Below are 27993 nucleotides of genomic sequence, written 5' to 3'. Positions count from 1 at the left end.
CAATCCCTAGGTGCAGCCTCTGGTCGGGCTCAGAGAAGGGCCAATTGGGAGTTGGGGCGCCGCTCCCTGTCATGCACAGAGCAGGGCGGATTGGGAGGTTGCGATGCCACCCTCAGTCACGCTCAGGGTAGGGCCAATTGGGGGGCTGGGGCACCGCCCCCGTCACACTCAAGGCAGGGTCGATGGGGAGGTTGCGGCGCCACCCCCTGTCACGCACAGAGCAGGGCCAATCAGGGGGTTGGGGCGCTGCCCCCTGTCACGCACAGAGCAGGGCCCATCAGGGGGTTGAGGAGCTCCCCCCGTCACTCACAGAGTAGGGCTAATAGCGGAATTGGGGCACCACCCCCTGTCACACACACAGCAGGGGGTTGGGGTGCCACACCCTGTCACACACAGAGCCGCAGGGCGATCAGGGTGTTGGGGAGCTCCCCACTATCAGTCACAGAACAGGGCTATCAGGGGTACCCCAACCTGCCTTCCCCTGTCACGAACAGAACAGGGCGGATAGGGAGGTTGTGGCCCCGCCCCCTGTCACACACAGAGCCGCAGGGCGATCAGGGGGTTTGGGTGCTGCCCCCGTCACGCTGATCCTGGTGCCGGGAGACCTCGCAGCTCTGCTGATCCCAGTGCTAGGAGGCATATTACCCTTTTACTATGTAGGATAGAGGCCTGGTGCACGGGTGGGGGCCGGCTGGTTTGCCCTGAAGGGTGTTCTGGATCAGGGTGGGGGTCCCCACTGGGGTGCCTGGCCAGCCTGGATGAGGGGATGATGGCTGTTTGCAGCTGGTCACACACCCTTCAGGGTGGGGGTCCCCACTGGGGTGCCTGGCCAGTCTGGATGAGGGTCTGAGGGCTGTTTTCAGGCTGGGGGTGACTGAAGCTCCCAACCGCTCCTTTTTTTCTTTTTTTTTTTATTCTGGGCCAGCTTTAGCTCTGAGGCTTGGCTCCAGCTCTTAGGCCTCCGCTGCTGAAAGCAGGTATCTGGTTTGTTTGGGTTCTATAATAAAAACACAGTTTCAACTCCAGCTCTGAGATCCCAGCTGGCTGAAAGCAGGTTTCTGGGGTTTTGTTTAGCTTCTATATTTGTAACAGTGTTTCAAACTGCAAGCTCAGAGGCCGGCAGCGGCAGGCAGGGAACGTTGGAGTCCTCCATCACTGAATCAAGCAAGCCTCATGTTCGCTTCAAACTGCCTGGCTGCTGGCCGCCATCTTGGCTGGCAATTAATTTGCATGTCGCCCTGATTAGCCAATGGGAAGGGTAGCGGATGTACGGCTAATTACCATGTTTCTCTTTTATTAGATAGGATATGATACAGAACATATTGAAGGGATAATATAGTATTTGCTCATCTGGTCAAAATGGAATAACACAGTAAGACACATTAATTAAAAACTGCAACACATTCCAGAGTCTCTGAGGAAGATAACCGTCTTTATCTCTTACTGGTCTATCTCCTATTGAAATAATAGAATTACTATAATTTGAATACTGATTTCACTAAAAATATTATTTCTTCCTTACAATACAAAGAGCTGATGCCCTGGCCAGGTGACTCAGTTGATTGGAGTGTCATCCCTTATACCAAAAGATGGTGGTTCAATTCCCGGTCAGAGCACATACCTAGGTTGTGGGTTCAGTCTCTGGTCAGGGCATGTATGGGGGCGGCAATTGGTCTCTCCCTCCCTCCCTCCCTTCCCCCCCCCCCTCTGTCTCCACCCCTCCCCCTTCCTCTCTAAAAAATCAATAAAAACATACCTTCTTGGAAACCAGAATGTTTATCTTTCATAATAAATTTTAAGGGACTTCACCGTCATCTATTGCACATCTATAAAAATGCTTTTTTAATTTACAAACGTGATTATGCTGATCAGCATGAAGGGAGAAATAAACATAATTTTTTTAAAAAAGTATATTGGAAGCAAGCCTTTAGTGATAGGCCTAATCATATCTAATTAAATTAGTGTTCTTTCAGAACTAAAATTCCTATCTACCCCCAAATTATTTTCTCCACCTATGTTCACAAATGAACTAAGCTGTCTTAATTTGCTACCAATGTAGTTAATTGAATATGTCATTCTAATTTTTTACTTCAGGAGACATTTTAGAAAATGAGGATTGTGGTGAGTATATAATAGGATCTTTAAAGGATTCAAAGTAAATTACTGTCACATTTGAGAGATTTTTTTTTTTTTTATTTAATCCTCACCAAGGACATGCTTAGAGAAAGTAAGGGGGAAAGGGAGAACTAGAAGGACAGAAAGAGAGGCATTGATCAGTTCCCTTCCAAAGGCTTTCCAACTAGATCAAACTTGCAACCTAGGCATGTGCCCTGACCCGGAATCAAAACAGTGACCTTTCAATGCACAGAGGGACACCGAACCGACTGAACCACTCTGGCCAGGCAAGACATATATTTTTTTTAAGAATGTGCATGTACATGCATTTATATAAACCTACATCTGTTCGTTATATGGGAATAGAAAAATTGTTTTCATCTGATTTCATAAGTTTCCTTTTCCTACTTTGTTAATCTTTTTCAGTGTGGGTCACCTCATTTTATTTAAGATATGTATCATGTGTAAAAGGAAATGGGATTTATTTTCAAACAACTTCATACTGTGTTTTTGTGTTGTTGTTTTTTAGATTCCAGTCAAGAATACACTGATTCAACTGGCATAGATCTACATGAATTTTTAGTAAATACATTAAAAAACAATCCCAGGTAAAAATGAGATTTATAAGGTTTATATTGCTTTTAGAATACCATAATTTGCTATGTGTGTCTCCATTACTGAGTTAGAATATTAGAATAAGATTGCAGTAATTGAAGTACACCAGAAACATTTTAGATTCTTAGGGTTATGATGTTGGTGGTCTAGATGTATAAATATCTTTTTGCAATATGTATTTCAGCATGATATAAAAATAATTTATGCTGTATGTAGGAATTTTGGGAAATACAGAATTACCAAGAAATTTTGACTCAATTGAAATGCAGAGGTAACATTAATCATGAAAAAAAAAGAAATATTCTCAGGATAACGCACCCAACTGAACAAGAACTTAGTGTATTCATTTATGAGTGTTTAAACAGTTAAAGTCACACTATTTGTTCCCTTTTTCTTAGTTTATACACCTTCAATCCTATGGTTTTTAAAGAGCTTATTTGAGTCGCTAACCAATTGTGAAATCCTTTGTTTACCAGGGTAATGAATAGATTTTTATTTTTTGGCAGGTCATTGACCCCTTTAAGGTATTTCCCACAAAAAGGCTTATCCACAAAATATTTCACCAATGCTTTCATGAGGTAGAAGACTCCCAGGTTAAAAACCCATCCTCTAAGTGTTAACTTCGCAGAGTGGGAGTTATTTTACATACATTGAAATAAAAAGAAAACAGTTTCATTGGGTATGTGCACATGGAAGAAATCATGAACAGCTGGCTCTCTTTAGTCTCACTGAGACTTATATCATACCTCAAGATAAACCTTTATTTTAATTCAGGGTTTATTGTATTCAGGGCCATCTTGATTTTCTAGTTTACTCTTAACATAAACCTTCAAAGGAGAACTGCCTAAATGAAAACTGGGCTTGTAATATGGATTGAAGGAGTATAGATATGACATGAGGAAGAAGATAGTCAACTTTGCCTGACTTTTTTATTTTAAGTCCCAAAATAAAGATGAAATCATTAGTCCATTGGGCAGGCATTTCTTTTTTTCCCATCACCATTTATCCCCTCTATGCCCTCTTCCACTTTCTCCCCTGCCCCCAACAGTCACCACTATTGCCCATGTCCATGACTTCTCTCTATTTTCTTTTTTGCTCCAACCTCCACTCATTCCCCAATACTCCACCTCCCACCAAAGCTGTCTACCTGCCGTCTATCTATGGGTCTGTCTCTTATTTTGCTTGGTGGTTCAGTTTGTTCATTAAATTCCAGAAAATTTTACCCTTTACAACAGCATGGATGGACCTGGAGAACATTATGCTAAGTGAAATAAGCCAATCAGAGAAAGACAAGTACCATATGATATCATTCATGTGGAATCTAATGAATAGGTATTTCTTAAGCATCTGCCATGTGCTAAGTATTGTGCCAAACATTCTATATAATAAAAGGCTAATATGCGAATCGACTGAACAGCAGAACGAACAGTTGCTATGGCGCACTGACAAGCAGGGGTCAGCTGCTCAATGAAGGAGCTGCCCCCTGGTAGTCAGTACGCTCTACAGGGCGAGCGCCGCCCAGCCAGAAGCTAGGCTCACGGCTGGCGAGTGCAGTGATGGTAGCAGGAGCCTCTTCTGCCTCTGCAGCAGCACTAAGGATGTTCAGCTGCCTAAGGCGTCAGTCAGACATCCCCCAAGGGCTCCCAGACTGCGAGAGGGTGAAGGCTGGGCTGAGGGACTGCCCCCCACCCACCCCCTGAGTGCACGCTTTCGTGCACTAGGCCTCTAGTTATAGATATAAAGATGTGCAAGATATCATCTCTGCCCCTAAATTATCCACTGTCTCTCTGCTAGAATAAACTCTTGATATATAACCCTATGTAATAAAAGGGTAATATGCAAATTGACCCTAACAGTGGAACAACCAGAACAACTGCTCGACCAGTCACTATGAGGCACGCTGACCACCTCTCAGTCTCTTTCCCTGGCCAGCAGGCTCCCATCGCCTGATGGTGAACAGAGAACCGGGGATGGGTGGTGGGGGACTTGGGCGACTTCAGGCCAAGGTTCCAGCCCTGTCCATTGCCCCACACACAGAGGGCGATTTGTGGTGGGGGTGGGGCTGGCAAGTGGGCAGGAATGGCCAACCTCTAAGTCCCTCCCCCTGGCCAAGAGGCTCCAATCGCCTGACCGGGGTTGGGTGGCGGGGAGGGGGGGGCTCGGCTGCCAGCAGCCGGGGAAAATGGCCCTGATTGCAGGCAAGGCCTTAGGACCATACCCACACACGAATTTCATGCGCTGGGCCTCTAGTCTATATATATATAAAAGGTTAAGTGTCCATCCAACTGATAGCTATGGCGCACACTGACCACCAGGAGTTAAGATGCTTATTGCAGGAGCTGCCATGACACACAGTGACCATTTAAAAATAAACAGCACCACAGACCTGGCGCCGACAAACCAGCACTCAGCTTCCCCCAAGTGGGACACAGGCCCCACCACCACCCCGGAGTGACAGCCCACAAATCCCACCCAACGCTGCCAAGACCCCATGGCGCAAAATGCGGCCCACAGCCCAGCCCGGAAACAGTCACTGTGAGCGCCGGGTAATGACTTCACGTAGCAACACCTGGCTTCCTCTCTCAGTGACTAGCCTCCTTGGAGTTTCTTTAACCCAGGAACCCAACTTGCTTCATAGCCAGTTGCAAACATTTCACACTTTAACCAAATGTTTGTGAAGCATTTTCACGTGCCTCATCTCATTTGATCCTCACAAAAGTCCTGAAGTAGGTAGATAGGAGACACAGTAGAATTCTATTTTCATTAGCCAGAAGATGGAGATTTAGAAAGTTTAGCAACTTGACCTGACTGAATAGAAGTAAGAAATGGTGGACCTTGAAAATGACTTCAGGTTTTCTCACTGCACAGAATATAGTCAAACACTGCTGCAGTTAAATATTTTACCCTTTGTTCTCCCTGTGTGATCTACAATAATAATCTGCTTTGTGTTGATACTTGCTGCTGTGTTGCTGACAATTACCTGAAAGAGAAGTTGGGGTGCTTCACTGGGCTGCGAAAAGTTTAGCTACATCAGAAAGCAGGTTTAATTAAGCAAGAGTATTCTATAGAGATAGAAGGCTAAGTTGACCCACGCATGCGAATCATGTAAAGTTCACACTGGTGCTAATCTCACGCATGTGTTTCGATCTGTCATTGTCAGTCATGTATTTGATTGACACTTCTATTCTAGAGAAAGGGCAAATAGCGATATTAAAATATTTCTTCTAATTAATTTCCTTTCAGTGATCACGAATCCGTGCACCGGGACACTAGTTAAAATAGAATAGATGTAAAATAACTTTTCAAGGGCTGTAAAAGAGAAGGGGGGCCCCCAGTCTTTGTTTGAAAGAATATGGGAAGGCATCACTGAAAAGTAATGCCTGAGATGCATCTTGAAATCAGAGTGCTTTAAATGGGAACTATCTATACAGAGAAGCATGAGAAAGGCATTCCAGGTAGAGATAAAGAGCATTGCCAAGGCATAGCAGTGTGTGAGGGGAAGTGATATACTCAAAGAAAGACAAGATTGTACACACTGGCTCTAGCAGGGAAGTATGGGCAAATCATTCTAGAAAATGGTAAGGAAGTAATTATTAGCTATTTTAACAAACTGTTTCATATGAAGTAAGATTGTGGAAACTAGAACTCAGAGGTTTGAGGAATAAGGGAGAAGGAGAATACATAAGTAGTTTGAGTAAAACAAGATAGGATTCTAAACAGGCAGAAATTTTCTTTCTCCTGAACCTATAGGAGACATCAATAAGGACAAAGATTAGAAATCTATTTTTATACACTTCAAAATATTTTTCTATTATACAGTTCTGTTTTCCTCTACATATAAATGCAAAGGTTTGTTATCTGCATATGAATTTTTAAATTATAAAATTTAATGGGCTTTTAATATACTCAGATATGTGCAACAACCATCACTACAGTCAATTATAGAAAGTTTTCATAACCCAAAAAAGAAACCCATACCCTGTTGCTATCACCTCTCTATGCCTTGAGTACTAATCAAGCTTGTTTGTACAGATTTCCCTGGTTTTGACTTCACATGTCAATTGTGTGTGTGTGTGTGTGTGCGCGTGCGTGTGTGTGTGTGTTCCTGTGACTGGTGTCATTCCCTTAGCATATTTATGGTTTATCCATGTTGTCACATGTATCAGTAATTTATTCTTTCTTTGTATGCCTGCTTTTTAGATCAGGCACAGGAAACCAACTTAAATGAACTGTTTTGTGAATGCTGAATAAGTTGCCTGCCTCGGGTTCCTTTTTCCCCCCCTACAATTAGTGTATAAAATATGTATTTCAGAAAACTATATAATGATCATTGTGATAAATGCTATTAAAGAAACAGAGTCTAAAAAAGAATATACGAAGTTGTTTTAGGCAAAGGAAACAGCATGTTCAAGGAAGCTGAGAAAGGAAGGAGTTTGGCACGTGCCAAGATAAGCCAAGATGATAGGTTTTGTGAGGAGGGCAGGAGATTAGGCTAAAGAAGTAGGCAAAGACCAGACTATGCCTGCTTGATAAGTCACATTTCAGATCCTAAGAGCAGTGGAAATCTGTGGTAAATATTTTATCAAGGCAATGACATATATTCACATGTATTTTTGTTTTGTTGTGTCTTTTTAATCTTTATTGTTGAGATTATTACAGATATCCTTCTCCCCCTCCTCCCCCCCACATAGTTCCCTTCCACCCGGTTCCCACCCCACCCAGGCCCTTGCCACCCTATTGTCTGTGTCCATAGGTAATGCATACATGCATATAAGATCTTTGTCTAATCTCTTCCCACACACCCACACACCTCCTTCCCTCTGAGAATCGTCAGTCTGTTCCATTTCCATGCCCCAGATTCTATTCAATTCACCAGTTTATTCTGTTCATCACATTTTTTATTCGTTTGATTTTTAGATTCAATTGTTGATAGATAATGTATTTGTTGCCACTTTGTTGTTCATATTTTTTATCTTTACCTTTTTCTTCTCCCTCATCTTAAAGAATACCCTTCAGCATTTCATATGATACTGGTTTGGTGGTGGTGAACTCCTTTAGTTTTTGCTTGTCTGTGAAGCCTTTTATCTGACCTACAATTCTAAATGATAGCTTTGCTGGGTAGAGTAATCTTGGTTGTAGGTTCTTGCTTTCCTTCACTTTCAGTATTTCTTGCCACTCCCTTCTGGCCTGCATAGTTTCTGTTGAGAATCTGCTGACAGTCATGTGGACACGCCCTTGTAAGTAACTAACTGCTTTTCTCTTGCTGCTTTTGAGATTCTCTCTTTGTCTTCTGCCCTTGGCATTTTAATTATGATTGTCTTGGTGTGGTCCTCTTTGAGTTCCTCTTGTTTGGGGGTTCTCTGTGATTCCTAGACTTATAAGTCTATTTCTTTCACCAGGTAGGGGAAGTTTTCTGTCATTATATCTTCAAATAGGTTTTCAATATCTTGCTCTCTCTCTTCTTCTGGCACCCCTATAATTCAGATCTTGGTATGCTTAAAGTTGTCCCAGAGGCTCCTTACACTATCTTCATATTTTTGGATTCTTTTTTCTTCTTGCTCTTCTGGTTGGGTGTTTTGTGCTTCCTCACTGTCCCTTCCTCTCTCTGAAATCAATAGATAAAATTTTTTTAAATCAATCAGTAAATAAGTAACGTTTATTTGGGAGGAAAACAATAACCTCTTGGCCTAGTTTTATTGATCTATAAAATTTGAGAAATACAAATGTTCTGTAAAGCTACTTCTAACTTTAAGTTTCTTTGAGGTTCTTTTGCTTTGTTTTGTTTTATTTTGTTCCCCTTGCACATGAAACTTATACTGAACACAGGAATACTCCCTTGATCAACGTTCTTGGTGTGTGAGCAAGGAGGTCCTTTGGGGAGGGGTGCCATTAACTTGCTACAGCCTAAATGCACTAAATAAGCCCCTAGTGGTCTAAAGGAGCACATGCAGATACTCCTTAGAGTCTATTTATTTTACCTAATGGAGGCTTTTGGCTCATTTTTATTTTTATGGGCAAAATTTCTGAAGTCTTATAAATATATAATAGCAATTTACAGAATGATTTGAAAAGCCCTCTCCTTCGGAGTTAAAGTTGGTAATGTAGTTCATACTTCTCTGCTATAGCTCCATTTATATATAGCTTAGGATTCCCATAGGAGTATTCCTGTTGTTACTGGCATTTTGTGTTCTCTAGAGCATTGTTTCTATGGTGTTCAGCACGATAACACAGTCATGCGTCTAAAGATGTATATTTTCCAGCTACCATCTCTCAGCTTTATTGAGTAATAAGGAAGTAAATACTAATATGCTCTTGTTATCCATATATATTTACAGAACAGAGTCCAATATAGTGATAGTGGAGTCAAAATCTATTGCAAGAATGGCAACATGCTGATAGTTCTTGAAGTTGGGTGATGGCTATATTAAAGTTCATTGCACTGTTCCCTCTACATTTGTGTAGGCATGAAATTTTCCATAATAAAAATTTAAACCAAAATAAGTCATTTTTATTTTTAAAAAACATTACTTTTTTAGAAAGCATGTAAATATTTTAGCATCAAGCTTGTGATAGTAGTCAGTGTACAGTAGTTAAGACAAATATTTAGTAGTATAAGTTCAACATTTATTATTTCAGTGTTAAATTTTACAGATGAGTCTTCATATTTTGTTTCAGGGACAGAATGATGCTGTTGAAATTGGAACAAGAAATTTTAGATTTCATTGGTAATAATGAGTAAGTCCTGACATTTAACAAGAAAAGAAATTATCATCACATTTCTCCCTGATTTATTAAATTTGTATTTTTTCTTTCCTACTTCTAGGTCTCCACGTAAGAAATTCCCCCCCATGACATCTTACCATAGGATGCTGTTACACAGAGTAGCTGCTTACTTTGGGTTAGACCACAATGTTGATCAGAGTGGGAAGTCTGTCATAGTAAACAAAACTAGCAATACAAGAATGTAAGTATTAAGAAGTTTTGGTGCACATTATATGTGTGACGGTACTTTCTCTTTTTACAGCACCTTTTACATAGGTTTTCCATATGTTTTAGCAACTTAATTAAGCTCCATATAATAACATTACATGATTGGACCAAAAAATACTTTTAGATCACTAGCTTTAAAATGCACCAGTCTGGGGACTCTTTCCCCCTCCGTACGTGGGAGTCTGTGCTGTGGGACCCTTTCCCCCTCCCCACGTGGGAGTCTGTGCTTGTTCTTCAATAAATTTCCACCTTTGCTATACAAAAATAAAATGAAATGCAGTCTGAAAAATGAGGTGGATGAATGAGGACTGGTTTTAAAAAGCAAAAGCAAAAAACCCCTCAGAGGCCATAATATCAGTGATGTTTGATAACCTTTCTTTTATGGATTTTTAAATTAATGTAATTGAGATAGCTATGTCCAACCTCTGGCAAATTGGGGGATGAGGGAACGCAAATGGGGACACTATCACCTTTAATCTTCTGTCAGTTTACCATCCTTTCCACTTCTGGTTTTGCTCCTTTTCTGCTATAGATCTCCAGAAAGTCAGTACATTAGTTAATAATGTTGTGTCCACCTTATGGGCTATATGTAATTTTCTGAGGAAAACTTTTAAGGAGTTAAGAAAAGCCATTTTCTTTACAAAGTGATAGCTGTGTACTGTTGGTGAAATAGATCCTCCGTGCTGGCATTTGGGAGCAAAAGGCCCAATGCAGAAGCACCTAAAACTATAACATCTACAAAACACCTCTTCTACCTATTTGTAAAGCTGATCCTAAAACAATTAATTGAGTTAGCTAAAATTTATACTTTGGTGGTGATCTGCCCATCAATAGAATTTTCTCTTATCAGTTTGTGTGTGACAACAATGGATCTGTGGTATTGAGCAGCAGTCAACTACAGATGCCATAAATAATGCAAAGTTCATTATTTTCCTGCCTTTCTTGAAGCTAGACTTCTCAGGGTATGACCTATGAACCTTTTGGTTTGCATGGTTATATTTAATTCACTTATGTCCTACTAGAGGTGCGGTGCATGGGTAGCGTCCCTAGGCCTGACCGGTGATCAGGGCCAATCGGATTCCCTGCCTCCCCACCTACTCCATCCCTCGCCACCCATGCGCTACCACCATGCATTCCTGCTTCCTCCTCTCACTCCCTCAGCGCCCTGCTGCCGCAGCTGCTGCTGGTTGCCCACCATGTTCCTTGCCACCCCCTGGTGGTCAGTGCATGTCATGGCGAGCGATCAAACTCCCAGTCGAACTCTCGAGGGGACAATTTGCATATTAGCCTTTTATTATATAGGATACCCTTGTAGCTGCCATTTTGTTTGCTGGAACTAAGTTGGTTTTCTTCTGTTTTAAATAGAATGTTGTCAACATAATAGATATATAGATGGAACTTAGTATTTTTAAATAATTGTTCCTATAATTAAGATTAAATTAATGAAGGTAAATGTCTTTGAAAGGGTCCTATCTTTCTTCGGGATTCAATTTTACCTGCAAGTGTGAATCTGATTTAATTTTCCTCTGCCCTGCCCTTAGTCTTTTTAAAATATCCCCATCAATTAGTCTTTTCCCAGTTAGTTACATTATGGCTAATGTAGGATAGTAACTATAGCATGAGTTGAACTGAAGGTGAATAGAACTCTAATCTAACCAATACCTCTCAACATTACTCAGAGCTGCTGGATACCCAATCACATGCACATTAGCAGGCATTTTGACTGACATTTCGACTGGTGACTCTCTAAGGTTTTCAATACAGTGTAACCTCAGTTATTTGAATGCTATGAATGATGTCAGAAAGCTTTGGGGTTTTCTTCATCAAGGTTTCCAAAAGTTTAGCTAAACACAGATGTTTGTGATATACTTAAAAAAGAATAGATCAGTAGCATAATTATAACTTGACATTTCAAATCACTGAAGTTACACTGTATTTTTGTATCTTCTGCAATAAGAAGAAGATTATAAATCAGAAAACCTTAGAGATCTACTCCACACTGAATAAAAACAAACTTACCTTTTCCTCATAGGCAGATTACCCGCTCCAGCCTTGAACCAGTGGTGTTGTGGATGTCAACAACCCGGTGTCCACTGGGGTGTCTCAATGGAGCGGGAAGTCAGGCATCTGTAAAAAAAAAGAGGTAAGACAGTCTTAAGGTTAGCTGAAATGCCTGCTAATGCTATTTGGTGTGGGAATCCAGCTACTCTTAGAAAAGTTGCCAGGTTGTTGGTTAAATCATATAGTTCACTTTGGAATGACAGTCTCTCACCCAAGTACAAACTCCTTGAATAAGAAAATGTGACTTTTATTGGCTACAAAAATAATTTATACAAGTAAACAGGGTAATCATGTGACAGAAATAACAACATACTGCCATGATCAGAACTACATAGACAATCTTTCAAACTCCTAAAAAATGCAGTCTTTTTCTCATTAGTTTGGTTGTGAAACTGTTTTTACACTGTATTTTTCTCTTTAATTCTGTATGTAATTTTACATGGAGATCTGCTCTCTGTTTCGCTTACTTAGTATATTTTTTTAAAATTTGTTTCATTGATTTCCGAGAAAGGAAGGGAGAGGTGGAGAGAGAGATAAAAACATCAATGAGAGAGAACCATGGATCAGGTGCCTCCTGCATGCCCCCTACTAGGGATTGAGCCATCAACCTAGGCATGTGTCCTGACTGGGAATCGAACTGTGACCTCCTGGTTCATAGGTCAATGCTCAATCACTGAGCCACACTGGTCAGGCAGCCACAAATATTTTATTACTTTCAATTATGTAACACTAAACCAGGTACTATAGGAGTATAACATAATACTGTATACTTTTATTTTGTCCTAGAATTTTTTCTTATATTTAGAGGAGGCAATGAAAAGAGGACATATAGTCTTTGGGTCTTACATAGCAGGCTCCAACTATGGCTCAGTCATGGACTTGCCCTTTGACCTTGGATGGTTACTTAAGGCATCTGAACCTGATTTCTAAGTAGTATTTATAATAATAACAAACTTTTACTGTTTTAAGTGTTGTCTATCAATTCATGTTCAGAATAACTCTGTGAAGTAGGTAGACTATAATTCCCATTTACAAATGAGGAAACTAGGGAATATAAAAGTTAAGTAACTTGTGTAAGTCCCAAAGCAACTAAATTGGTAAAGCTAAGTTTTGAACCCAAGCAGCCTGATTCCAGAGTTCTCACTATATTTCATATGGCCTTTCACAAATAACATGGGATAGTTAATATTTTCTTGGAAGATTATTATGAGGCGTTAATAAAATAATGTAATTACCTATTAATAGCACCAGTGAGTGGTAACTTATTACTTCTATTGCTTTTCATTAAATGTTATATTTACCCTTTCTGTAAATATTGTATATTATCTTTTCTGTACCCCTGTTTTTGTTTTTTTAGACCTGATCAGAAATTCAATGAACATATTAAGGATGATAAAGGTGAAGACTTTCAGAAACGATATATCCTCAAGAGAGATAACTCTAGCTTTGACAAAGATGATAACCAGGTAATTTAGCACAATTAGAGCATTTTTTATATGTGCAGGACTTATACCAGCAGATTATTTTCCCAAGAATTAATTGTTCTCTTTTCTTTAGATAAGAATACGTTTGAAAGATGACAGAAGAAGCAAATCTATAGAAGAAAGAGAAGAAGAGTACCAGAGAGCTAGAGATCGTATATTTTCCCAAGATGTATGTATTGTTCTTTTTAGCTCTTCATGTTAGAATATATACTAACTAGAGGCCCGTTGCACAGGGAGAGGGAGTGTCCCTCAGCCCAGCCTGCACCCTCTCCAATCTGGGATCCCTCTCACAATCCAGGACTGCTGGCTCCCAACCGCTCGCCTGCCTGCCTGCCTGCCTGATTGCACCTAACCACTCCCCTGCCAGCCTGATTGACGCCTAACTGCTCCCCTGCCAGCCCGATTGCCTTTAACTGCCCTCCCCTGCCGGCCTGGTCACCCCCAACTGCCCTCCCCTGCTGGCCAGGTCACCCCTAACTCCCTCCCTTGCCAACCTGGTCACTCCCAACTGCCCTCCCCTGTAGGCCTGAGTCCCCCACGACTGCCCTCCCCTACAGGTCTGGTCACCCCTAACTGCCCTCCCTGCAGGCCTGGTCCCCCCACATCTGCCCTCCCCTGCAAGCCCGATCACCCCTAACTACCCTCCCCTGCTAGCCATCTTTGACCCCATGGGGGCAGCCATCTTGTGTGTTGGAGTAATGGTCAATTTGCATATAGCCTCTTTATTAGATAGGAGTATAGGAGCTCACTCCTCCCTTAATCTGCTGTTCACATTTTTAACCACATTTGTTACATATCAAGTTACCTTTTAGAAATACTGTTTTTTTCATTTTAATAATAGTATATAAAATACTATATTGCAGGAGTTACATACGTTTTTCAAAAGTTAATAGCAGATCTACTATGGGAGTAATATTCTGGACTGAGTATATCTATATGTATAAAAGCCTAAGCGACCATTAAAACTGGTCGACTAAATGGTCGACCGGTCACTATGATGCGCACTGACCACCAGGGGGCAGATACTCAATGCAGGAGCTGCCCTCTGGTGGTCAGTGTGCTCCTACAGCAGGAACACTGCTCAGCTAACCGACGGGCACCAGATGCCAGGTTCACAGCTGGTTGCGCAGCTGCAGCAGTGCAAGCCTCTCCCACCTCCGCAGCAGTGCTGCTGAGCAGCAACCGCAGGCACAGCGGGGCCAGGATGAGTGGGAGCGGCACAGCGCCCAGTCTGGGCTCGGGCTCCTCCCCGGCCATCTGCTATTTCGCACCCTACTACATCCCTCGGAGGATGTTGGACGCTAGTTTCAGCCCAATCTCTGCAGGCCTGCAAGGATCAGGCTTAAACCTGAAGTCCGACATTTCCCTAGGGGTCCTGGATTGCGAGAGGGCACAGGCCAGGCTGAGGGACCCCACCGGTGCATGAATCCATGCACTGGGCCTCTAGTCTATCTATCTATATATATAAAACCCTAATATACAAATAGACCAAACAGTGGAGCAACCACACAACTGGTCGCTATGACGTGCACTGACCACCATGGGGCACGTGTGTAACATGGCAGGCGTCTGCTGCGGCAGGATGGTGGAGTAGGTGAGCGGGGGTGCCAGACCCAGGCGGCACTCTGGTCGCTGTCATCCGGGCAGATCTCTGGTAGTTACTGAAAATTCTTTGCTCCCGCCGGCACCAACCCCACTCACACCCGCTGCCAGTGCCAGAGCTGCCGTTCACACCCGCAGCCAACACCCAGCGCTGGCCCCAATCTCTCAGTGCTGTCAACAGGTGTGAGTGGTGGCTGCTGGCCCCGATCTCCCCTCAGGGCTTCTCCACCTTCCCCTGCTCCTAAGGGGTGATTGGTGCTGGCAGCTGCCACTTTCACCCGCTGCCGGTGCTGGCCCTGCTTGCACCCGCAGCAGGCGCCAGAGCTGTGGCTTGCACCTGCTGCCGACGCCAAGCATGATCACTCGGCTCCATCAGCGAGTGCAAGCAGTGGGCTGCCGTTCCCAATTACCCCTGGGGACTTCCCCATCTCCCCCTGCTCCTAAGGAGCTATCGGGGCAGCAGCCGGTGCTCGCATCCGCTGACGGCACTGGTCCCACTCGCACCTGTTGCATTGTCCCCAATTGCTCTGCACCGTCAGCAGGTGCAAGCGAGGCTGGCGCTGTTAGTGCCTCGGAACAGCAGGAGCAGGGCTGCCAACAGACAGGACCAGGGGCCACAGCAGGAGGGGCCAGGCTGGGGCACAGAGGATGAGCCAAGACCTGCCCCTGTGCCCACTGCAGCCTCGTGGCCCACAGTTCACTTCAAGGTGCATGAATTTGTGCACTGTGCCCCTAGTAGTTTTTATATTTTTTTCTTCCAGGTTTGAGATTTTTAGATAACTTTTTCTTTTAATAAAGCTAATTGATTTTTTAAATTAATATTTGTTTTCCACTTTGTAAGTGCTTATATGAAAGAAACCTTTTAAGTGGCTAGTTAATTTATGCAGATACTCGAGAAGAAAATCAGGTTGGTTTTACCAATATCTGTTAATCATCTGTCTGTGCAGTACTAGTTACTATTCAAGGATATATGAATGTGTGTAGTTAGTGTTATCACTGCCAGAGATAGAAACTTCCTCTATATTCAAAAAACAAACAGTACATAACATTAATATCTAGACTAACAGTTAAGAATTTGCAATATTTATTCAACAAATTTTATTGAGCACCCATAGTAGGTGCTATGCTGGGCATAGTAGAGTATACCCATGAAAACTTACAATAGTTTTTTCCCAAAACAGCTTTTATATGATAGATAGTATCATTACTTTTGTTTTATAAGAAACTGAGGCTCCAGGAGACTAAGTAAAATAGCCAAAGATCATGCAGCTATAATGACAGAATTGGGATTTCAACCCAGGTCTTCTGAACTCAGAGCCTAAATGAGATACATTTCTGTCTAGTTTCTAAGCAATATACTGTCTTTACCCTTGATGGGTAGCCAGACAATGGCAATATGGTGTGTGATTTGTGTAGAGGCGTAAAGGTAAAATAAGGACACAGCAGAGAACGCCACACACCATAGCTGAGGAAGGAGAGAGAGTGAGCTTCCAAGAGGAGACCTGAAGGACTAAAGTGTTCCATGTAGAGGGTCAGTATTTGATGAAGGACAATTTGACAATGAGAAATTGAAAGATTTAGAAAGATTGGATTATAGCTAAGTGACACAGGAAATGAGGGACATTTAGACTGGACAAATAAGCAGAGGGCAGATGACACAAAAACTTTTTACCTAGAGCAGAGGTCAGCAAACTTTTCTTATAAAGGGCCAGATCATAAATATTTTAGACTTTTTCAAGCCATATAATCTTTATTGCATCAATTGAAATAAGCCTTTTTAATATGAAAGCAGCTATAGACAGTACATAAAGGAATGAGCATGGCTGTGTTTCAATAAAACTTTATTTGCAAACAGGTCTGACCATAGTGACTCCTGGTCTGGTGGCTGAAAAACTAGTTAGAATACTGTTGTAATATTACAAACAAAAAAATGATGGTTGCCTGATCTAGATTCATAGCATGAGAAAAGCTGTGTTGAGGCATAGCTGCTTGTTCACTGCTACAGCAACAGCCATAGCTGCAGAATGAGAGAGTTAGCTTCACCTGACAGGTGAATTACAAGTGATCAAAGTATTTGTTGTGTGAATGAGGTGGAATCTACAGATTGGTGTATACCTTGAATATCTATACTAATAAAAGGGTAATATGCTAATTAGACTGAACAACTTCCAGACATCCTTTTGGACAAAGCTATGGTGACGGGGCCAAGGCAGAGGCAGTTTGGGGCAATCAGGCCAACAGGGCAGAGCAGTTAAGGGGATCAGGCCAGCAGGGGAGAGCAGTTAGGGGGATCAGGCCAGCAGGGGAGAGCAGTTAGGGCGATCAGGCCGGCAGGCAGGTGAGCAGTTAGGAGCCAGCGGTTCCAGATTGCAAGAGGAATGTCCGACTGCTGGTTTAGGCCCGGTCCCTGTAGCATCAGGCCTAAACCGGCAGTCAGACATCCCCCGTTTGGAGAGGGTGCAGGCTGGGCTGAGGGGAACCACCACCACCACCACCACCACCCACCCCCTACACACACACACACACACACACACACACACACACACACACACACACGTGCACGAATTTTGTGCACTGGGCCACTAGTATAATAATAATGGATTCATGTATTTGGAAGAGAATATTTTAATTTCAAATTAATTTGTACCATAAAAATGGATGGCTTCAAGCACAGTGTTACCAAGCCAAAATAAAATCCAGTATCATCTATTTGTGTACTTTTATCACCATGTGGATTTGGCGGGGGAGATGGGTTTGTAATAATACTATATATATATATATATATATATATATATATATATATATATATTGATTTTTTACAGAGAGGAAGGGAGAGGGATAGAGAGTTAGAAACATTGATGAGAGAGAAACATCGATCAGCTGCCTCCAGCACACCCCCTACTGGGTATATGCCTGCAACCAAGGTACATGCCCTTGACCAGAATCAAACCTGGGACCCTAGCCGAAACCGGTTTGGCTCAGTGGATGGAGCGTCGGCCTGCAGACTGAAAGGTCCCAGGTTCGATTCCTGTCAAGGGCGTGTGCCTGGGTTGCGGGCACATCCCCGGTGGGGGGTGTGCAGGAGGCAGCTGATCGATGTTTCTCTCTCATCGATGTTTCAACTATCTCTCTCCCTTTCTCTCTGTAAAAAAATCAATAAAATATATTTTAAAAAAAACAAAAAAACCTGGGACCCTTGAGTCCGCAGGCTGGCACTCTACCCGCTGAACCAAACCAGTTAGGGCTGTAATAATACTTTTTAATTATTACACATGACTTTTGTTGTCATCATTGGTTTATAGATGGCATTGTATTTGCAAAAGCTCAACTTTATATATCTATTTTTTTTTCTAGTCCCTGTGTTCCCAAGAGAATTATATTATTGACAAAAGGTGAGGAAATTTTTTAACATTTGTTTTGGTAACAATCTGACTGATGCTAATAGAAATAAAAATGTCTTATTAAAATGCCAACAGAATCCAAGATGAGGATGCCAGTAGTACCCAGCAGAGACGCCAGATATTTAGGTATTGTAAGCATGCTTTCATACAGTATTGAAAAATAAAGCATTTTTTTCTTTTAGTTTTTGTCTCTATTCACTTTTCAAAGTTTTATTTCTAAATTACAGAGTTAATAAAGATGCTTCAGGGAGATCAACAAATAGCCATCAAAGCAGCACTGAGAATGAGCTGAAGTACTCTGAGCCACGGCCCTGGAGCAGCACAGATTCAGACAGCTCTCTCCGCAACTTCAAACCCACTGTAACCAAAGCCAGCAGCTTCAGTGGAATTTCCGTCCTGACAAGGGGTGATAGTTCTGGAAGCAGCAAAAGCATAAGTAGGCTTTCGAAAGCAGGTATAAATATCTGTCTAGAACTGTGCAGTCAAAACATTAGTTTCCCTAATGTTGTCTGAGTTCTTTATGTTTCATACGGTTTATATAACTATCCTAAAATATAAAATTCCTATCAGCAGTGCATTGAGCACTTTCAAAGAACTTTAAAGATAATGTTTATTGACATTAAGATTCATTCTCTATTGTAACATAAATTTAATCATGTTGGTTCAATGAAATGTCATCTCTTAAACGTTTGAGTACCCAGAGGTGGTTGGAAATTCTTCATTGCTTATAGTTGGAAGGGGATGGTTTCTCACATAGGATTATTTAACAGTGATTACATTTTCAGCTAATACTAACAATTATTGATTGGATTTTTTACGATAAAGTTCTTCATTTGACAGTCAAAAATGAATAGAATTGCTGAGAAGTTTTTGAGAAACTTGAAACTAAAAAAAAATAATATGATGTAATTGCATTGAATGAGTGGAAATTTTAATAACATCCTCATTCTTTTAGCTTCTTTGCATTTAGAGCACATAACATTTAGGCTCATAACATACTCTCTTTACACTTTTACGAACTGACTTCAATACTAAGAGAGCTCTCAGGATCCTTGTAGATCAGTGATGGCGAACCTTTTGAGCTCGGTGTGTCAGCATTTTGAAAAACCCTAACTTAACTCTGGTGCCGTGTCATGTATAGAAATTTTTTGATATTTGCAACCATAGTAAAACAAAGATGTATATTTTTGATATTTATTTTATATATTTAAATGCCATTTAACAAAGAAAAATCAACCAAAAAAATGAGTTCGCGTGTCACCTCTGACACGCGTGTCATAGGCTTGCCATCACTATTGTAGATCCTTATTTTTATCCCAAAATAAGCATGAGCAGCAGCAGAAGTGGCTCCCTCTCTTTAGCCTATTTGGGTCAATCCAAACATTTGGTGTTGTACAGATAACAATTGAAGGGAGAGGTGTGTATTTGAAAGTGACAGTATTTTTTTAATCCCCGACCATAGTCAATGCTTTAAATATTAATGCTTGCGGATTGCACTTGTCACATTTTTAACTTACATTGTAGCTATTAAAAATGTCTTGGTGTATATGATAGAATATTGCTAAAAATAGGTAAGTTTTATGAATATAAGAAATACGCATATGTACCAAATATGCATTTATTTGAAAAATGTCCACAAAGTCTTCATAACAGAAAAAACTACTTATGTATCATGAGAACATCATTCAGACACTGCCAAATTAAAACATTTTAAGAACATATACTATTTATTTCTTATCCGTGTTATTTTAAGTGATAAAAAGAAATATTATTTAACTCAATAGGAAAAAATATATTTTATATAGTTCTGGTCAATAGTAATTTTGGCACAAATTAAAATAGAAGTCCTTCAGAGGGAATCTGTATTGTGTACTCATATTTGTTTATTTTATTTATTAAAGATTAATTCTCCATCCCAGAGTTTAAACCATTTTTCAAAACTTGATTAACTGTATACATTATCAAAATCTTTTTTTTTCTTTTTTTATTTATTCACCTTTGGCTATTATACTGAAAGTCAGTGACATTTTCTATCTCAGTGTAATAGAAAATGAAATCAATTGGAGGCATAAAACAGTTAAAAATAAATAAATTATCAATTTAATAAGTGCAGTGAGAAATAAATTTTAGCTAATGCTAATATAAGTAATTGGATATTTTTCATGCAGTCTTTGCCCTTTGATATAAAAAATTGAGAGATGACTTTACATTATAGGAAAATGCTGTAATTATGAGCTGAAAATGAAAGTCTTAATGAAACTTGACAAGTGTTTCTCTTAGAGAATTTATCTTTTATTTTTAATTCCTACACTACTAATCTTTCTGTGTTCTTATAGATAAGGGGTTTCTGGTATAAGAGGCTTTGGGCATTTGGCTGTGCTAAGTTCTTTTCCCTTTGGGAAAATTATAATCTGTATATTCCTAGATGTTAATTTGAAAGGTAAAATGTATAAAACTTCGTTGTCTTGGGTAATGTGTTTTTTGTGACTGTCTGTAGCTGGTATTATAAACATGCTAGTTGCATGCTTTAGCCATATTTTCTCTAACAACTTGAATGATCAGTTTGCCATATTAAACTTGTTCATTGCGGGGAGGGAAAGCAAAATTGTACAGTAAATCAAAAATAACCAATGCTTTTATGTGGTAACTACATGTTATGCAATGTGAATTTTATTGTTACATATTTAAAACCTGCGTTTTTGTATGAGGTTTAAAAAATCCATATTTTTCATTACTCCTCCCTAGGTTCTGAGTCTTCTGGTAGTGTAGGGTCATCTACGGGCTCTCTTTCTCACATCCAGCAGCCTCTTCCAGGTACAGCTCTCAGCCAGTCTTCTCATGGCGCACCTGTCATCTATCCAACTGTCAGCACTCATAGTTCTCTTTCCTTTGATGGCGGCCTAAATGGGCAAGTCGCATCTCCTAGCACTAGCTTCTTTTTGCTTCCCTTGGAAGCGGCAGGCATACCACCTGGCAGTATTCTGATCAACCCACAAACAGGTTGGTATCCCAAAAAAAGGTGTTTATTTCAGTTGAGATATCAGGAGTTATCTGAAAATTAAAGAATACATGTTAAATCTGATGTCTGTAAATGTGTTGTTAGCTATTTACTTCTCATGCGTAATTAGCACTTTTCCTAGAATAAAATTTTTCCTTTAATAAAAACACTTATGCTAGAAATATGTTAAAGGACATATTTATATCAGAAAGTATTTTTTTTCATTATGACATCATCTTTTATGCCAAATAATGGCCTAACTGTAACTAAAAACAACTCATTTTCTAGAAATGAGACAACCACCTTTGAAAGAGCCTTATTTGATTAAACTTTGATAGAAAGAGTTGTATTTGATTAAAGCTTTATTCTGGGAAAATAGTATGCATTTCATGAAAAAGAAGTTAGAATGAAATGGAAAGAACATGTAAGTAATAGTCCTTCGGAATATGCTCATTGTTTTCTGCTGAGGAAAAGCTAAAGGAAATCTTCTTAGTATAAGAAAATAGGTAGTCACTATGAATTAATATTGACAAAACATATTCTTTGCAATTAGAAAATGATCTGCATATACCAATCATTTACTGTGTGTCATATACTGTATTAAGTGCTTTAAATACATTCTTTATAATCCTTATGACAACCTAGTTTGGTAGGTTAAATTCTCATTTACAGATAGGGAAACAACCTCTGAGAGATTCAGTTATAATACATTTCATTATGTCCATTGTCAAAAATGGCTTATGTAGAAAAAATGCGATCTTTTAAAAGATCACAAGAAGTCTTGGTCTCTCTTCAAAACAACATAGCCCAGTTATTTGGTAAAATAATGAAAACCTACAGCATTTGATAACCTTCCTTAAAAACTGGTCACATCAAGATGGTAGTAGTCAAGCAAGGTAGTTACAGGTGAGAGTCTCAGGGTCGCTGAATGTTCCTTTTGTTTGTTGTAGAGAAAGCCATGGCTTTGAATTCATTGCTTTCAGACTTCATTTGTATTTCTTTTTTTTTTGTTTTTTAAGATAAAAGTATTCAAACATCTGTTCCTATACAAGAATTGAATTAAATAACTGACTCTTTAGAAATTCAGGTTTTGCTTAATAAGTAATCTTCTTAGCCTTCAGGTTTATTAAATTATTAAATTTCCTATTTCCTGGTGCAGGATGTAAGATGATTTAATATTTCACTATTCCCTATTCTTTTTCATTCAAAACACATCAGTTAATATATTTTTGGTAACATGATTGATTCTATTGAGTAGAGAATAACAGAGTAAGGAACTAGTCAATCTGAAATTAAATTGTATTCTTAATTTAAAATGAGTTCAAAAGTGACTTCTTTGCTTATTTTCAAAATGAACAATCAGCAAATATCCAGCATGACTTGTTTTTAGTTATTTATAACCAGCACATAAATTGTCAGGAAACTGATAAAAATAATTTGACTTTGGAGGACTTTTGCCACTTGATAGCAATGGCACAGTGGATTCTTCTCTTCCAAATATTATTATATGTCATAGATTTTTTAAAAGTAGGGACTTATCATGGAAGAAATGATGTTTTGAAGGCAATGTAAGAAACTATTATTCAAACTTCTTATTTTCTTCTGTATTATTCCCATACTAAATGGGTATCATAGTCAGTGGTCAATTTATTTCACATAGTCTTTTTAAAAAAAATATAATCTAGTGTATAGTGAGGGAAAAATACTAATCTTTGAATCTATATGTGTATTGAAAAAGTCTGAAAGAAGGTATCCAAATTGTTAATGATAAGATTATGGGGGATTTATTTTCTTTTTTATCTCCCTTTGTTGGTTATTTTCCCACAATAAAAATATTAGAAAAAGTTGTTTAGAATATGTGTAGAGAAAGAGTAAAATTTACTCAGTTATTTAAAATATCCCTCTGATAGTAAGCACTGAAAATAAGCCTCAAAATCAATATTAAAGCTCTCTTTAGTTTTCTCTCTTAGCTATCAATAAATCTCACTGAAATTAAAAAAGATTATTTTAGAAAATAATTTAGAATTTAAAAATTATTTACCATTTTTAACAAGTTAGAAACTACAAAATAAGGATACTGCCATCAAGTCTATGTTTAAAATTCGATGCTGTCAACCATTTAAATTTTCATTCAGTTTTAATTTAATTAGTTAAATATACACAATGTGACCTGTAAATTAGCTATTTCCCACCACCTAATCAAGGCTAATTAATAATGTTCTAGTATCCCAAAGTCAAGCATTTTGTTCTTGAAACTGAAATGTATTGCAGCACTAAAGCACCACAATCTTGTAACTAGAGCAAGATGTATCCAGAAGCCAGAGGCTTTCGGAAAATAATGTGTATTATAAAATAAACTTGAGAAATTCTGGAGTAGCAGCCTTACAGTAAAACACTGCAGAAACTTTGGAATATTTACTCTAAGTGTGGAAAAACTATTAATAGCTTCATATAATGTCAGACTTTACCTCCTAAGCTAGGAATCCAAATCTTTTGGTTTTCAAAAACTTGAGGCTTTGGAATTGTTACTAAAGATTGTAGACATGTACTGTAAATTGCTACTAGAATGACCTATTTTCAAGTTCTGTTGTAAATGAGGTTTTTTTTTTCTCCTCTTTAAATTTTTTAGGTCAGCCCTTCATAAACCCAGATGGGAGTCCAGTTGTGTATAATCCTCCTATGACTCAACAGCCCATTAGAACCCAAGTGCCTGGACCTGCACAGCCACCTCTGCCACCCCCACCACCTCAACAACAACCAGCTAATCACATTTTCTCACAGGTGCACATATCCACGATTACATAATGCTAAGTTCACCCGCCTTTGCATATTTGGGACTAAATTCACTAAGTATAATTGAGATAGCCCATGTAAGTACCTCTTAGAACTTTAATATTCTCCACCAGTGATGTCCCACTCACTACTTGTAGGGAAGGCAGGTTAACTTCAAGGGCTTTTCAGCTAATAAATACAGAATATATATGGGGGGAAAGGGAATTTTGTATGTCATGAGCCTCTGGTAAGTATTTTATCCCTATTTCATAACAGCAAGAAATGGACACGAGGTATAAAAATAAAACTAAGATTGTTCATTATCCCAGTGAGGAAAGTGTGTTGTTTTAAAATTCAACAGATCAGCAGTTTGAAGAAACTGAGTTGAATTGCTCAAGTTCTGCACTAAAAATTTCATTAATGAGAAAATGCAGAGTAATTTCTTGTGAAAGAAGTATGGCGATAAACTTGAACTAGAGAATTTTCATTAGTTTTGCTCACAAATTATGTCATTTGTATTGTAGGAATGAAGAATGTACAGCAATTTGATAAAGTTATCAAATATTTTGAAGGACTGAAAATAGTTGTTCTTCTGGCAATTAACACTCCCAATACTGGGCAAGGCAGTTTATCTAAAGTAAATGGACGTCACAGTTTCTGATGCATTCCTAAGACTATAAATATGAATTCATATATGTAGAGGAAATTGCCTGAAACTATTTCCAAAGACTCCCATAGTCACTTCCCAACCTGTTTGAATATATATACCCAGTTACATATTAAACTGCTTAAAACTCCCTCCCTATTCTTCTCTGCCTTAGCTTAATTCAACTTGATCCTAAAGTGTTTTTCTTTCATTTTACTATCATGTGGTTTTTGTAGCACTGTGTATTTCACTAGGAGCTTTATAAGACTGATTTTCATTTTATTTAATTCAGTTAAAATAATGTTAGTCTGGTAGCTTCAAAAATTAGTAAGGATTTTTTTATGGTTATATACCTCTTAAAAATAACTTGGAAGACATATGTAAAATTTAAGACAAAAAAAAAAGTTGTTTAAAAAAATAACTTTGATTTAGTTATGAGACTATTGTAAATGAAGGTGTCGTAGACCATTTAGTTTAGAAATAAATACCTTAATGGATTATAATTTGAAATTTTAGGGTATGCATCAAATTTCATGGCTCTTTTTCCTTGCATTCTTCATAATTCATCATCAGTTATAAAAATAGAGAATGGATGAACAGATGATACTCAGTAACTATCGTTTGCACACTGAGATAATCATCAATGGAATTTCAAATAACCACACAAAAGAATGCGGTGATTTCCAAAGCCTGCACATGGGCTACATTTCTTGTAACCAATCACTTTAAATGGGTGTTGTTTTGCAGCCAGATACATTTTAAATAGGAAAAGGAGGTGCTAAGGCTTTCTTTTTTTTTAGTGGTATCAAAATTTTACTTTGGCCCAGCTGGCATGGCTCAGTGGTTGAGCATTGACCTGGGAACCAGGAGGTCACAGTTTGATTCCCATCAGGTCAGGGCACATGCCTGAGTTACAAACTCGATCCCCAGTGGGGAGCATGCAGGAGGCAGCCGATCAATGATTCTTCCTCATCATTGATGTTTCTATTTCTCTCTCCCTTTCCCTTCCTCTCTGAAATCAATAAAAATATATTTAGGGGGAAAATGCCCAGCCAGTGTGGTTCAGTGGTTGGGCGTCAACCTGGGAACCAAGAGGTCACTGGTTCAATTACTGGTCAGGGCACATGCCCGGGTTCCGGGCTCTATTCCCGCAGAGAGCAGCCTGTTTCTCTCTATCCCTGTCCCTTCCTTTCTCTAAAAAATAATAATAATAATGATAATAATAATAATAAAAACATTAAAAAGCTTTTTTTTTACTTTAATCAGCCAGTTTCCTTAACCCACATTTTTCTCATTACCACTTGACACTCTGGTAGACATTAATACATACCCTTGGTGCTCATAGTGCTCTTTCATTTATCCCAGAGCAGGCTAAAGCTTGTCTTTCATCTGACACCTACATAGTAGGTCAAGTTGTCTGGAAGAAAGTTATATCTTAGTGATTGTCTACCTTAACAACACATTCAGTACCCTGTATTTGGAACTTCTAAAGCTACACCTCATTTAGTGTGATAGGTGCTGTCATCCATGAGGAAGCTTGCTCATTTCTAGTTGAGAAGTTAGTGAAGAAACAGTAGGTACTTCAAAGGTCTTTCAGCTTTTACCTTTTTTAGTACTTTTACTTTAATTCTAGATTTTCTTGTAAGGTTCTAAGCTAATATAAGCCTTTCATATTTTTAGAAACTCTTGGGTTGATATTATGGTAAAAATGCAACTCGTTTATACAGCTTAATTGTCATAAGAATTGCTTCTTTTTTAGATTATTCCCTAATACCGTTGGTTTATTTTGCAATTTTGAAGTATTCTCTTTAGAAATATTCCAGAGGGAGATTCATATATATACATTTTGACCAAAAGTAAGAGTTTTTATTAGATAAAATTGCCTGGGTTCCTCCATTGCTTGCTAACATGACTGACTCACAGGTCACTTAACTCACCTTAGCCTGATTGCCCACATATAAAATGGATTATGATTATAATAATATTTAAGCCAATATGTATATTACCCCCTTTGTAATAAACTATGTAAATATAAGATTGGAAATCTAAATCAGATGTCAATGTTAGCTTATAGATGACCAGCTATATTCCATAAAATTTAGGAATGATTAAAGTTTTTTTTATTTTTCAAAACACCTGTTTATTGAGTGCCTTTGGGAAACTTTTCCCCTGAAATGCAAGCGTGTTTCATTAGTGAAAAACATTGCAAGAACTAGTTTTGTCAGCTTTTTGTTTGTTTGTTTTGTTAATCCTCACCTGAGGATATTTTTTCCATTGATTTTTAGAGAGAGGAGGTGGGGGGGGGGGGGGGAGATCGATTGGTTGCTTCCCTCAAGCAATGGGTTTAAGGAACAAACCTGCTACCCAGGTACGTGCCCTTGACCAGGAATCAAACCCGAGACCCTTCAGTGAATAGGCCAACGCTCTACCACTGAGCCACTCCAGCCAGGGCAGGTTTCTTAGATTTTAATAAAAATTTTTACTTACAAGAAAAGTGTGTTTATCTTCCATATATAAAAGAGATGTGTTTGTGTGTCTGCATGTGCCTGTATGTATGTGTGTGTTGTTTCTTTAGGCTGTTGTTCTTAATGGTACCTCTAATACATTTTTCTTTAAAAATTTTTAAAAATTTATGCACTTTGGTTCCAAAAGAGTACCTCATTGTGCCATATCAAATAAAGGCAGTAGCTGGCATAGATGTTATGTAAGTTATTACTGTCTGATAACAAAATAAGTGAAGTTTTTATTTTATTATTTAGTGTTATATAACTAAATAGAGCAGCCCCTTCATCAAATCAGGAAGGAAGGAAAAGTGGCTTTGTTTTGATTGACCTAAACCAGGGTCTTGGTTAGAAAATAGGATTTAAAGTACCTGTTTCAGTGAATCTAATCTTTTTATGACAAAGTTATCTTTCTAATTGTGTATTAAATTTAAGCATAGGTATATTCTCAAAAATTTTACTATATAGAGTTTCCTCATTTAGCATTGTTTTTGTTGTTTCCTACATTGTTGTGTTGAAGATGATTTTATAAATCTAGTTTAAGCTATTGCCTTGGCTCTTATGACTTTCCATTTTTTGCAATTCTTCTAATATTTTATTCTGACATTAACGTTGTTTGCCAACCCGTTATTCCTTAGCCTGTTTGTCTTCTGCAGTCCTCTTCACAGCCTATTTCGTACTCTCCAGCTCATTACCCATCCCCGCTCCTGCCAATCTCACCCACCCAGCAATACTCTGTGGTACTATTTCTCTATTCACCTCTTGCATTGTTTTTGTGGATGGATGTGTGATGAAGGCTCGTGAATGT

At 39.1% G+C, this 27993-nt stretch overlaps 1 protein-coding gene across 1 annotated transcript in view; it reads left to right on the top strand.

The window, feature by feature from the left end:
• R3HDM1 (R3H domain containing 1) overlaps positions 1–27993 on the top strand; it is a 112248-nt gene that overhangs the window by 15319 nt on the left and 68936 nt on the right. The window contains exons 6-16 of the mRNA XM_081095379.1: positions 2645–2723; positions 9406–9465; positions 9554–9694; positions 11753–11863; positions 13139–13247; positions 13339–13434; positions 18222–18259; positions 18344–18394; positions 18496–18722; positions 21014–21268; positions 23896–24047. Coding sequence (XP_080951505.1) covers positions 2645–2723; positions 9406–9465; positions 9554–9694; positions 11753–11863; positions 13139–13247; positions 13339–13434; positions 18222–18259; positions 18344–18394; positions 18496–18722; positions 21014–21268; positions 23896–24047 — 1319 coding nt within the window. The remainder of the gene's footprint in view (positions 1–2644; positions 2724–9405; positions 9466–9553; positions 9695–11752; positions 11864–13138; positions 13248–13338; positions 13435–18221; positions 18260–18343; positions 18395–18495; positions 18723–21013; positions 21269–23895; positions 24048–27993) is intronic.

The sequence above is a fragment of the Myotis nattereri genome (genome assembly GCF_964212035.1).
Source record: "Myotis nattereri genome assembly, chromosome: 7".
Classification (NCBI taxonomy): domain Eukaryota; kingdom Metazoa; phylum Chordata; class Mammalia; order Chiroptera; family Vespertilionidae; genus Myotis; species Myotis nattereri.
The sequence above is the reverse complement of the archived record's forward strand: the minus strand, read 5'-3'. Positions and strand labels throughout refer to the sequence as shown.